At 36.7% G+C, this 14,496-nt stretch overlaps 1 protein-coding gene across 1 annotated transcript; it reads right to left on the reverse strand.

Moving 5' to 3' along the window:
• Positions 1-2,223: 2,223 nt before the first annotated feature.
• Positions 2,224-9,617, reverse strand: LOC149785715 (voltage-gated potassium channel KCNC1-like; the record flags this gene model as incomplete). Its single annotated transcript, XM_089979923.1, has 4 exons — positions 2,224-4,860; positions 5,409-5,591; positions 8,158-9,088; positions 9,426-9,617. Coding segments are annotated over 4 exons (1,368 nt in total), but the record flags the coding sequence as incomplete, so codon positions are not given.
• Between the last annotated feature and the right edge of the window lie 4,879 nt (positions 9,618-14,496).

Raw genomic sequence — 14,496 nt, forward strand, 5'->3', positions numbered from 1 at the left:
GTTATGATTTTAATGAAGTTTTGCATACCACTTCTGATTTCCTGGCTACATTCTCCTCATTGGCGACAATTCATTTAATGTGACTATTGCAATAGTGTACACTTCACTTCTTTTACCACCTATTCCTAAAGTGCACTTCATGACATAATGTGCTGTCAGATCAGTGTCTGTGCAGTTTGTGTGGACCCATATATAGACTGAGAACATAGACTCTGATCTGCTTTGAAAACGGCATAGTGTGGACATTTATCTGGGTCTATAAGGTGACAGCTAGGTGTTACATATAAATAATTACATATATTTACTAAGCATTGTAACAAGCATTTTGATTGGTTAACATCATATCATCAAATGACACAGAAAACTAGGAGTTGTTAGTTCATAACACCAAAAATGAACTACTTATGTATTCATACCCATTCTTGTATGGTTTGACAGTTTGTAAATGATGGTTAAATTCAAATTCTCTTACTTATTTTTGAGATTAATTTTAAATTTTATAACTATTGTAATTATTCTGTAACTATTTGTTATAAATTGCACACAATGCATGAACACTCTTCACTTTGTAATGACCATTTCTTGCAGTGTGTAACCGGTTTTCAATCTTTATGACTTCACAAATTCTGTCAGATATAAAGTACAGTTGCTGAGTAAATGTGGGACATTGATTTTAAATGCGGGTTTGAGGCATTATATCATGTGATTGTTAAATGTGATTTTAATGCTGTAATATGGAACTGCAGTCTGTAAATGACAGAAGAATTAGTATTGGCTCTAAAATTAACATCTGTATTGTATGTATTGGTTACTGTATATACTCTCTTATAATTCAAGTCAAACTGCAAACAACAAAGAACATGATCTTCCATTGCATAATGCACCTGCAGATCAGGGTCTATGTTGTTTGTTCTACTGGTTACTTCTAACAAACTGCACAGATCCAGATCTAAGGGTGCATTATGTGATGGCAGATCTGGGTCTGTACATTTTGCAGTCGGACTCAAAACGTATAAGTGAGTGTACACAGTAAGGTGTGTGTTTTAGATTAGCATTTACTTGTAATATATTGATAATTTATCATTCTTTCCATGTTTTTCAAGTGATCTTTTGAGATGTGATATTTATGTTTTGTTTGTACACTTTTTAGATGTTACACTGCTCTAGTTAATAGATAGAGTTTTAATTAGACATGTCTAATTATTAGACTATTACATTTTACTTTCTTTCTCAGACAGAAATCTGTTTCTTGCATACTGATACTGATCCTGTGTGTAGTGGAATTAAATTAAATCCTAACCAGGGATTATGCAAGTCCTTAAAAACATTGAACGTGCTTGAATTTTATGACATCATAATCAAAGTCTTGAAAGTGCTTAACAATTTTTATATGAGCTAAAATGTGCTTGAACATTTTAAGAGCAAGGTCAAATGTTACTTAATTTTATGAAGCAGTTGCAGTCATGGTAATTAATTTCATTGATTGAAACAGAAGAATCCCATTTCTTAACTAAATGTTCTTAACTTAAAGTACAGTCAAGGAAAACAGGAACATAATTGACCCATCATTTGTTGTTAGCTGTATATAAGAAAAGCAGAGAAAATGAAATATGGCATCTCTTGATTGGTCATAAATTGCATAAATTTGGTCCTTGAAAATTAATTATTACACAATTCTTGGTAAGGTCTAAAAAGTCCTTGAATTTTATACTTACAAAGTTTTATCAACCCTGCATTATGTTAATTAAATGTACAATTTCAAAACTCAAAGAAAAAGACTAAATTCTTTATGAAATATGAAAAAGTAGTTCAGTATTCTTGGGTTTCAAAGGTAATAATTTGTGTCATAGCCTAATCAAAATTCTTTTAGGTGGTAAGAGTATAAACCTGTTTCAGAAATTCATCAAAGTCTATCTATATTTAAAAAATTTAAAAGCGGTGTATTGAAAAAAATAATACTGTATGACTTTGGTAAAGAATGTCTGTTTCTCAGTGCATATAAAGAATTTGTATAGAAAAAATGGCTTCTTTCAATTAGCAGTATTATGTATCTATTTTGATTGTGTTAGTGGGTAAGTAAGTGTAGATCTATCTCATGAAAGATTTCAGTAATTTTAGGTTAAAAAAAGCTGTTCAGTTTATAAGAGATACACACATGCTATGTTTTTGTACGTGTCTGATGTAGGTGCAAGAGAGAGAAAGAGAGACTCAAACACAAAAAAATTGAGTCTGTAGAAAAGAGATTTAATGAGTGGGGCAATGATCTTTTCCAAGATTTTCTGGGAAGAAATTAGACAAGCAAGAATTAAGGTTTTAATACTTCTGTTGCTGAAAATGATTGTTGTATATGGGAGAAATAATTAGTATCATTCTTATATTAGTTAAATTCCTTTGCCTATGGATTCTGTAAAATATGTTTTACAAATGGTACAATGGAGAAATTCTGGTGTAGTTTTTCTTTGTTGTAACAAGTCACATTTTAAAATATTCTCTTTTTACTGATTGGCTGATAATATTTTCAGTTTCGAGAAATTTACAAACAAAATAAACTTTATAATTGTATACAGAAATTTATCTTACACTGTAATGATTATGTTAATCAGTATTTGGTTTTTCTTCCAAACTTGAAAGTTTTCATATAATATAATTAAAATTTTTGACTGACAATGAGCTTTTAAGAATTTTTTTTATTAAAAATCTATGCATTACATGAGGAGTACTGCCTATTGCAAAGGAGGCTCACTTCCAGAAATAGAGTTACTGTTCTTGACTGTTATTTGTTTTCAGACGTATACCAACAGTATTATGTCATATATTTGCTCCAGTATACTTGCACTACACCAATTCATGAAGAATTATAGTCAATTTTTTCTTTCTTTTAAGCTTATCAAATAAAGATTGTTGTTTTAATAGAGAGATATTGTCTTTGTTATTAGAAGGTTAGTATTATTCTGTGAACTCCAGGTACATAATGTTAGAAGTATCCAAGATGTTGAAGTATCAGGGCCATTATCTTAGGCCATGTGTAATGAATTATGAGGGCTGTTATCACAGGCCATGTATATTAAATTGTTAGGGCCATTATCATGGGCCATGTACATTGAATCATCAAGGCTATTATCATGGCCAATGTGTATTGAATTATCATGGCATTATCCTGGGCCATAGATATTATCAGGGCTATTATTATGGGCCATGTGTATGGAATTATCATGGCCATTATCACAGGCCATGTATATTGAAATATCAGGGTCGTTATCATTGGCCATATGTATTGAATTATTAGGACCATTATCATGGGTCTTGTGTATTGAGACTTGTATTGTATATATACTGTAATGGAATTTATTCAGATTTACCCAAGTTCTTGTTAGCTTGGCAGTCACCTCGTCATTTTTATGATTTGATTGTATCATTTTGGTTGATTGATCATGACAGGTGCAGGTGTGGTTACAGTTATAATGCTCAGCATCTGACACTCTGGCTGGGGATTCATTAATGAATTGCCTGAACATAGATAAGACTGCCAATTAGCATTGCTATTTTATTTTAAAACCAGGTTGTTTCTTTCAGTAAAAATTACCACATTATTAGACACATTTTCATAATGCATTGAAACTTAAATGCAGATTGGATGCAAAATAATTAAGTTACAAACTGAATTTATATATGTTACATGGTATAGACTATCCTTTAGCTACCCATTAGGGCAGCATGTATTCTGTGTGTTAGACAAGCAAAACACAACAGGACAGCATGCTTTTTCTGAGCTAGACAAATAAAGTGTAACAGGACAGCATGTCCTGTAGTTAGAAAAGCAAAGCACAACAACACAGCATATATTTTGTGAGTTAGACAAGCAATGCACAACAACACAGCATATATTTTGTGAGTTAGAAAAGCAAAGCACAACAACACAGCATATATTTTGTGAGTTAGACAAGCAATGCACAACAACACAGCATATATTTTGTTAGAAAAGCAAAGTACAACAACACAGCATATATTTTGTGAGTTAAACAAGCAAAGCACAACAACACAGCATATATTTTGTGTGTTAGACAAGCAATGCACAACAACACAGCATATATTTTGTGAGTTAGAAAAGCAAAGCACAACACAGCATATATTTTGTGAGTTAGACAAGCAATGCACAACAACACAGCATATATTTTGTGAGTTAGAAAAGCAAAGCACAACAACACAGCATATATTTTGTGAGTTAGACAAGCAATGCACAACAACACAGCATATATTTTGTGAGTTAGAAAAGCAATGCACAACAACACAGCATATATTTTGTGAGTTAGACAAGCAATGCACAACAACACAGCATATATTTTGTGAGTTAGACAAGCAGTGCACAACAACACAGCATATATTTTGTGAGTTAGACAAGCAAAGCACAACAACACAGCATATATTTTGTGAGTTAGACAAGCAATGCACAACAACACAGCATATATTTTGTGAGTTAGACAAGCAATGCACAACAACACAGCATATATTTTGTGAGTTAGACAAGCAATGCACAACAGGTGGCATTATGTAACACATATTAGCCTGGAACAGGTGGCTGTAGGTACAGGTTCATATGTTAGCCCGGGACAAGATGGCGTTGGGTATCAGTTCACATGTTAACCTGGGACAGGCAGCATTAGGTGCTGGTTCACATGTTAGTCTGGGACAAGGGCATTGGGTAACAGTAGCCTGAGACAAGATTTGCTATGAGTCCATTGTAATTTCATTGTAGATAGGTGGAGTTTGGTGATTTTCAGTTATTTTCTTTCTGCGGATTTTACATCTGAACACGAGTCATTGAGCACCTTCTTGCTGCTGCTGGGGCCACAGTTGCACTCACTGCAAAGAAATATATCATGAGTATATTCACCATTTTTGAGGACAAGTAGGTGATTGATGTAGAATTATTTTTTTCAGTTGTATTTTCATTATACAAATTTTATTTAGAGAAAGACAGCCTTGTGGTGGTTTTTAAAACCTTTAAACGTTTTTTGTAGAATGGTCTGTCTTTAAATTCCTAATTGTTTGGCTGAGATGGGATTCAGTCCCTCAGTGTCTGTGGCATAGTATCCATTATCTTGTACCAAATATAGCTTGTACTACTACTAATAGTAATAGATTGCATAGTCTCACTGCAGTTAGTAACACAGTATAGATCCACTATCCTTTCAGGTCAAATTTATGTAAAGGGAGACAACTCAAAAATTGGGCAAATTATCTTATAGCAAGTATCTCCCTTGGATATTGTTCGACTGATGGTAATGCTTAACAAAAGAAGAAACTGCACTGATTCAATGTTTAAAAAAATTGTGTACAAGCATAGAATGAAAAGAATGTTTATGACAATAATTTTTTATAGCAGACTGTTTATGATAGTGAAATGGAACCTCTTCTCTGATGTGACAATGGCAGCTTAGTATTCGATGGCTGGATGTATGCAGAACCTGTTGCGTTCTTTAATGGAGGTAACTGTCGTCTGTTCACACTAGAAAGTGTGATTGGTGATTTGGACATGGATTGATCTTCATCAATGTAGATAACACTTATCCCTGGTTGTTTCTTCCTGCTACCTGTTTGTGGATAAAAATGTGAATTGTTCAAAATGGAACACAAACACTCACTCACAAACACACATACATGCACACAAACTGAAATGACTTTGGAAAGGTCAGAATGTAATGTGTGCATACTTAGCTGTTTAGAGTCACTCGACAGTTAACACGGAATGGTTATCTACACAAAATTTCATTTCATATATATGACAATACAAGCATTTTATCGTCTAGAAACTTATCTTGTCAGGTCCATAGTTGAAAAAATCCTAGAATGTGTCATTAAAATATTACATTTGTTTCATGGTTTTTGATATGGAAATGCACACGTTTTGTGATATCATGTGAAAACAAAGGATAACCAGTCAGTGCCCAGAAAAAGGAACAAAATTTGTCAATTGAATTTTAAAAATAACCTCATATATTTATACTTAAAATGTCGACCATTAAGAACTGATTATATTTTGCATCGCAACCATTAAAATTGCGAAGCTGTTTGCAATAAATGATATGAGAGAGGCAGGAGAACATGGTTTTTCTTTCCCTCAAAGTCTCGTCAAAACTCGTACATAGTGTCACAAACTTTATTTACAATCCAGATCAAAAAATGTTTGACACAACTGTAACTGAAAGTTTATCATATATTTCTATCCAAGAAGGAATTGGGAGAGAGAATTATAAAACTGTAAATAAACAGCGAACCATCCGTTTTTATTTTGTTTCATCATATATCCATTGCTAGATCTGAGTTTTCTGACCTAAGCAAACAGTTATACAATATGGTTATCTTTAGAAATGTTACCAGTGATGATTAGTTTTAATACAATTGTATGTATATGTATATATATATATATATATATATATATATATATATATATATATATATATATATATATATGAGTCAAATCAATAAGTTTAGATAATTTCTTGTGATATAAAGGATGCATTTATTTTATAAATCAATAAATATCAGTATTCACTGTGTTTTTCTTTCAACTAGGTCAGTTATCCTCCCATGGTAATAGGTCCAGTGGTAAACAGTATGAGGTAAATAGGTACATAAGGTAAACAATGAGGTTATTAGGTACATAATGTAAACAGTATGAAATTAATAGGTACTTAAGGTAAACATTATCAGGTAAGTAGGTACACAAGGTAAACATTATGAAGTTAATAGATACATAAGGTAAACACTGAGGTTAATTGGTACATAAGGTAAAGAGCATGAGGTGAAGAGGTACATAAGGTAAACATGTGGTAAGTAAGTACATAAGGTAAACTATATGAGGTTAATAGGAAATAAGGTAAACAGTATGAGGTTAATAGGAAATAAGGTAAACAGCATGAGGTCAATAGTTGTTGTTGTTGTTGTAGGGTTTAACGCCATTTTCCAGCACAAGATTGGCTATACATGGCGGTCAGTATAACTGGTGGAGGAAGAACCCTAGAAAACCCAGGGAAGAACCACCGACCCATGAGAAGCTACTGGCAGGCTTTCCCACATAGCCATGCTAGCCAAGACTTGGATTCGAACCCACGCAGACAGAGGTGAGATGGCAGTGATCCGCAACGGTGAGCGCTTTAGACCACTTGGCTACTCGGGGCCCCATGAGGTCAATAGGTACACAAGGTAAACAGTATGAGGTTAATAGATACATAAGGTAAATATTATGAGGTTAATTGGTACATAAGGTAAAGAGTATGAGGTTAATAGGTACATAAGGTAAACATGAGGTAAGTAAGTACGTAAGGTAAACTGTATGAGGTTAATAGGAAATAAGGTAAATAGTACGAGGTTGGTAGGTACACAAGGTAAACAGTATGATGTTAATAGATACATAAGGTATACAGTATGAGGTTAATAGATACATAAGGTAAATAGTATGAGGTTAATAGATACATACTGTAAACAGTATGAGGTTAATAGGTACATAAGGTAAACAGTATGAGGTTAATAGGTACATAATGTAAACAGTATTAGGTTAATAGGTACATAAGGTAAATAGTATGAGGTTAATAGGTACATAAGGCAAACATGAGGTAAGTAGGTACATTAAGAAAACAGTATGAGGATAATAGGTACATAAGGTAAACAGTTTGAGGTCAGTAGGTACATGAGGTAAACATGAGGTTAATAGGTACATACACAAGGTAAACAGTATGAGGTTAAAAGATGCATAAGGTAAATAGCATGAGGTCAGCATATTCACAAGGTAAATAGTATTTAGTAAATAGATACATAAGGTAAAAAGTATGAGGTTAATAGGTACATAAGGTAAGTATTATGAGGTCAATAGGTACACAAGCTAAACAGTATGATGTTAATAGGTATATAAGGTAATCATAAGGTAAGTAGGTACATAAGGTAAACAGTATGAGGTTAATAGGTACATAAGGTAAACAGTATGAGGTCAGTAGGTACACAAGGTAAACATTATGAGGTTAATAGATACATAAGGTAAACAGTATGAGATTAATAAGTACATAAGGTAAAGAGTATGCCGTAAATAGGTATATAAGGTAAATATGATGCATATTAGTATCTCGAGACTGACATGAAATGAAATTTTGAAACAATACTTACAAAAAGATGTGTCGATTGCACTATCATTACTGCCACCCCTTACTAAACTTTCATTACTGTTGCTTGCAGTAAAATTGCCATCCGAATCAGCAAAACCGGACTCAGATGAGTCGTGTTCTTTCAGGACGTATGCCGCTTGAAAGAGTATCCTGTTCTTAGATTTCTTCGGCAAACTCATCTTTGCTTGTGCGTGAGAGTAATACAATGTGAAGTTGCTGACTATCACAGGAACGGGGAGTGCTAGCATCAGAAGTCCACACACGGCGCAGATTATACCAACAACGTATCCGAGTGCCGTCCTTGGATATAAGTCCCCATATCCAATGGTTGTCATGGTAACCACAGCCCACCAGAAGGCGCTGGGAATGTCAGGGAAAGAGTTTTTGCTATTTTCCTCGACCTGTTCGGCATAGTAGATGAGACAGGCGAAGACAAGACCGCCAATGAGCAGTACTAAAATCAATAGAATAAGTTCCTTTGCACTAGCTTTTAAAGTAAACCCAAGAATCTTTAAGCCACTTACATATCGTGTCAGGCGAAAACTCCGAAAGATTCGAATTAGCCGCAGAGCATTTAGAAATCTCATTCCCTCCTTTTGACCCATGCCGGGGTCAATAGTTGTGATTAAGAGGTATATATAGAAGGGCAAAATGGCCAAGACGTCCAACCAGTTGAAGAATTGTTTGACGTAAGCCATCAGGCTCGGGCAGAAGGCAAGGCGGAGTATTATTTCCAAGGTGAAAAACGCAATACACATGTACTCTGTGACTTCCAAGAAATGGAGAGGTCTTGTGAATAGTTCCTTGTCACGTACCGAACTGATGTAATGGGCGTCTTCTCCGTCTGTTCTGTAGCGGAATAGAATATGCGATTCCATGCAAAATACCAAAATGGATGTCATTATGTGGCCGAGGGACACGAAAGCGAAGACCTGCGAGAGACAAATGTAAGAAAAGCAAATTGTGTTGATGATGCATTCGAGAGGCATATAATACCCATCTACTTAATATGAAACACAAGAATGGCATAGGCACATATTTATAGTGTAGATATCAATGATGTCACGGTACAACAAAACGTCTACTGAATACAGGATTGAATATATGTTATAACGAAGGTACCTTTATCTGTACCAGTGTTTCGAATACGTCATTCATTAAAGTTCGATAAATACCAATGTACATGTATATTTTGGACCGAGTACCTCTATAAAAACATTAAGATAACTCCAATGGTAGTTTGATATTCAGTCGTGGCAACTGACCTACCTTGGCCGCAAAGGAAGACTTCGGGTCATCAAGAAGCCTCCAGATACGCGGTCTGTATCGCGACCATCGGCTGCTGTTAGGTGCATCTGCCTCCTCTATAATACCGAAACGTTCTCGTACGTCCCGAAGTTCCCCTTCCGTCTCCTTCAGACAGGAATCTTCCTTGTCGGGACCGTCTGCCGAGTCTGTAATTAGAGAGCAAATGGATAAAAGTAGTTAAGGGGGCCACCATAGGGAAAATGGGACTTACCATTAAAAACACCCCCTGGGCCACTATAGGGACTATGTAAATTTAACATGGGAAAAATTGCTGGGCCACTATAGGGACAATGGAATTTAACATGGGAATAGATTTTGGGCTTGTTTAGGGACAAGGGGAATTTAACATGGGAGAAAAAAAAAACTACTTAGGGACAAGGGGAATTTAACATGGGATTTTTTTTTAAAAAAAAAATACTTTAGGGACAAGGGGAATTTAACATGGGATTTTTTTTAAAAAAATTTTTTAAAAAAAGTAGGCAATTGAAAGTCAAGATCTTTTTGAGACCTATGAGTGGCCCTGAAAAGGGCCTTGGGTTTCGTCTTCTTCTTTTAATTTCTTCTATTTCTCCACCAGCTTCTTATTTTCTGTCCTACACTCTTTCTCTTCTTTTCTTTCTTTTCTTCCTTCTTTTTCTCTTCTTTCTGCTTCTCCACCTCTTCTTTCTTCCTCTTCTCATTTTCTTCTTCCTTTTCAATTTTCTCGTTCCATACTCTCATCCTTATCCTTTCCTCTTCATCCTCCTTCTCCTCCTTTATTTCTTTCATCAGAGCACTGATCATATCCTTTACTTTTCTTAAATTGTTTATCTCCATCTTCACACGATGGGGACTATAAGAATAGTGATCCTCGTTTATGTTAACCAACATTTGCTCCATCATACCCAAATTGTCCAGGACGTCTTGCAATGTTTTCATTTTATCAAGTTGGTTTGAAGCCATCTTCTTTTTTATTCTTTTTAGAATGGTTTGAACGACGAATACTGTGGGTTCTTATAGTGAAAGCGCGGACGTGATGGAAAACATCCCCCTTAAACAAAATTGATCTTACCTAGATCATAACCAAACAACGCGCGGACGTGAAGGAAAACATCCCTACTTTTTTCTCATTTCATATGATCTACTATCCACATACGTGAACCAGCAATAAACAAACCCCAAATCTACTATTTACACACGCAAATCATTAAAACTAAATTCATAATCTACTATCCACACAAACCTACGTGAGCGCTTACAAAACCCCATAATCTACCATTCACACAAACCTAGTTGATCACTTACAAACACTAATACATACACTCGCAGTTAGAAAAAAGAGTCAGTGTTTATATTCACACTACTCTACATACACACATTGGCAAATAGATTACTATATCTTTTCTAGAGATTGGGATAGCCCTGAAAAGGGCTGTTTGTTTTTTTGAACTCCATGACACCTGGTTAATGATGGCACCTTCCAGGCCTGGCACCACACACACATCTTCTTCCCCAGTCTCTTTTCACTCTTTTTGGGGGAAGAGCAGAGGCGGGATAAGTGGCTTCAGAATCCCAATTTTCTGTCTCTGGGATTCTGAAATTTCCTTTCTCCTCTTCTTTGTTTCTTCTCTCCTCCTCTTCTTTGTTTCTTCTCTCCTCATCTTTCATCCTTCCCTCTTCTACGATGGCCTCTGCAGCCAGCTCATTCACTATACGCCTGGCATATTCCAGGTGTACATGAAGTTCAAGCAGTTTTGCTAGTCTGGTGTTCATTCTGGTGGTGTTGATCAATCAACAAGGGTAGCTAGACTGCCGAACGATTTTTAATTTATACTGAAAGCGCGGACGTGATGGAAAACATCCCCCTAAAACAAAATTGATCTTACCTAGATCATAAGCAAACAACGCGCGGACTTAAAAGAAACACTCGCTCACTTTTTTATACTGCCCATCACTATTCCAAAAAATTTTATTAAACAAATAATATACTATTCACATACGCAAAGCAATCCAATCAAACCCCAAATCTACTCTCCCCACACCTCAAACAGCAGAAAACATGATCTTAATCTACTATCCACACAAACGTACGTGAGCACTTACAAACACACAATCGTATACACAAACACATACACTCACATTATAAAAAAGAGTCAGTGTTTATATTCACACTACATACACACATTGGCAAATCGATTGTTATTTCTTTTCTAGAGTATTGGGTAGCCCTGAAAAGGGCTGTTTTTTTTGTTTGCTATGGCAATATTTTAGTTTCTAAGAATGCGACGTCCTCTGAGAGTAGACTTTCTGACGATAGGTCTGCTTCTTCGGAAAGAGAAGAAGAACTCTTTGGTGTCGATACGACAATCGACAAAGCCTCTGTCAGGTTCAGGTTGCTGCTGCTGCGGCTGCTGTTGTTGTTGCTGTTGCTGCTGTCTCTGAAGTCTGTACTTCTCTGTCCATTCTTCTTTCTCCCTGTTCACTTCTTCTCTGAAGAGCTCTTCTATCAGGTCTTCAGTGACTTTTAACATTCTCACATTCTCTATCTCTTCTGGCTTCGGTATCAGACTGTGTCTGACCCTATGCAAATTCACGTAGGCTTCGTTTAGCTTAGCTAGTTTGGAGCACATCTTCGTAGGAGGATGAGTCGACAATGGATGGTTAGACTAGAAACTCCCCCCGGTTCTTAAAGTCAAAGCGCGGACGTGAAGGAAAACATCCCTCTACGGTTTTCGAGCCGCAACGTTCAATGAGTGTCATGAGAGGGATAGAGAGAAGTCAAAGAGCATGAATCAACATTCTTATAGCCAAACAAAAGACAAAGGCATTTTGTTTCAAAACACATTTTTTATTCAAAATCACTTAACACTAACAAACAACTCTAACATTTTTAACAATAATCCAACAATATAACATCTAACATTTTTTTCAAATCACAAACATTTTTTAAAAATTTATACATTATTTTGGACAGGGCTGACAACGTTGTGAATGAAATTGTGATTTCCACTGTTGGAAATCATTAGGCCATTGATGGACACTACGTTTCCTATCTTGAGACAAAAGATAAGCATAATGGTCACAAAACCATCGATCTACTTTCACATCGTTTCTTGAAGAAGAACGAGGATCAAAATGAGTCACTAAATGTTCTAAGGAATAGCCCAGGCTGCGATGATGCAGAAAATACACACAATATTGTCCACACACCAAGGAATCTGTGCCTTGTAATTTCACATTATTGAATCGGGTGGTCTGAGCATTTCTTCTCATAAAGTCGATGATATCGTCTTCCAAAGGGGGCAATACGTACGAATCGAAATATTCCACACATCCTTCTTGAGGAAAGTAGACGGCTACCCAGTGGGTTCCTGGGAGATGACTGTCGTCCGTGTTGATCACATAAGCTAGATGGTCTTGAGGTTTGCGATCAGGGAGTTCATCTTTAGCACAGACGACAGGATTCCAAGAAGCCGTACACGAACTGTGGTTCAAAAGGTAATAAAGTTCCCAGGTATCCATGTCTTTTTCTTCTTCACAGGTAATGATAAGTGATCAATTCGATCCTGACTTTTTGCTTGAAAATGTCTGACAAGTAACCGTTTCTTCGCTTCGTCTCCCCACTCTGATTCAGGACAGCTTCGATACGATGAATCTCTTGCGTGGTTAATGGTGGACAAGAATGTTCACGCAAGTCTTTATACCACTGATGCAACACGACTTCGTCCGAGATGAGACTCCAAGCTTCGTCCAGATACTCGTTCAATTTTTCTTCTTGACTCAGCATCAGGCATTTATCGTGTTGAATTTGACTGGGATGATCGTTTTGACATCCATAGCAATCTTTCTTGATCAATTCCGTCATTTTTTCGACCAAGTGTTTGGCAAAACAGGAGATTAAATGGGCTTCTTGTTCTGGCCATCTTGACTTCATCATAACTTCATCGTCTTTGTCTTGGGATTCTCCTTCCACGGTCTCATCACATTCCATCTCCAAAGTTTCTCCACTAGGCAAAGAGGGATAACAGTCTTCCATGGCTTCTAATAGTCTAGAATGACTTCTCTCAAGCTGTTGATTTCTATGGTATTATCGAATTCGGCATACAGGAGGACGTTCACCGTCTCTGTTAGATTTGTAGTAAACTGAATTTCCACACGAATCTGGCCAGATTTTATAGGGTGGAAATGTCCCTCGTCGCTGCCTTGGTCTGGAGTGAAATCGAAAGCCCACAAAGCGTAGCCTCCTGCGTAATCCTCGTACGTAATGCCGTGACTGGTGTTGGTTCCTAACTGACCGGTGGCTTCGTACAGGGACAAGTACGACCTCAAGTAATTCTTCTTGTCAAAGTTAGGTTCGAAAGGTCGGGTACACAAGGTCTTGCCATCGCGACTGACTTCGATCTTGGACACGTCAAAGTGTTTAAAGTGGAAAGGATTTTTAGCCAAAGCTCCGTTGAAGGCTGCATTCTCGACGATACCAAGGATCAAACGTTTGGGTAACTGTCCTTGGAACAGATGATCTTCGATCATGGATCGCAGCCCCGTAGGAATGGTGAAGGTTTTCACTTCCACGCGTCGTATGGGATACTTGGCGGTCGTTCTGCTCAACGTCTGACTGATGTCGTTACCCACTTTAGGTAACACTTCCACGCGTCGTACGTAGAGCCTGGCTTCCTCGATGACAGTTTTGCAAGCACTAGTACCTATCAAATGGAAAGCGGCACTACTACGATTCAGTCTCAGGCGGAGATTCACTCCGTTCAGCAAATACGTTTCTTGTAACCACATGTCCAAATGCAAACGATCCATCAGTTCTAAACTATCTCCACTTTTGATTCTGTCTCTTCGTTCTACAAATCCCGCATTGTGTTCTTTGGTTGTATTAATTTCGAATTCTTCAAACTGGCCTGCATCGTCAGCTTCCCATATCACACAGGCATTGAGATGAGTGTTCTTGGTGTCTATTCCGTACGTCAAGAGATTTTCCAGGTACGCTCGATAAGGGTAAGTATCCATGCTGCTACTGACTAGTTTGTTATTCAAGTACAAGTCC

The sequence above is a fragment of the Sinohyriopsis cumingii genome, chromosome 13 (genome assembly GCF_028554795.1).
Source record: "Sinohyriopsis cumingii isolate HCF-2022 chromosome 13, ASM2855479v2, whole genome shotgun sequence".
NCBI lineage: Eukaryota > Metazoa > Mollusca > Bivalvia > Unionida > Unionidae > Sinohyriopsis > Sinohyriopsis cumingii.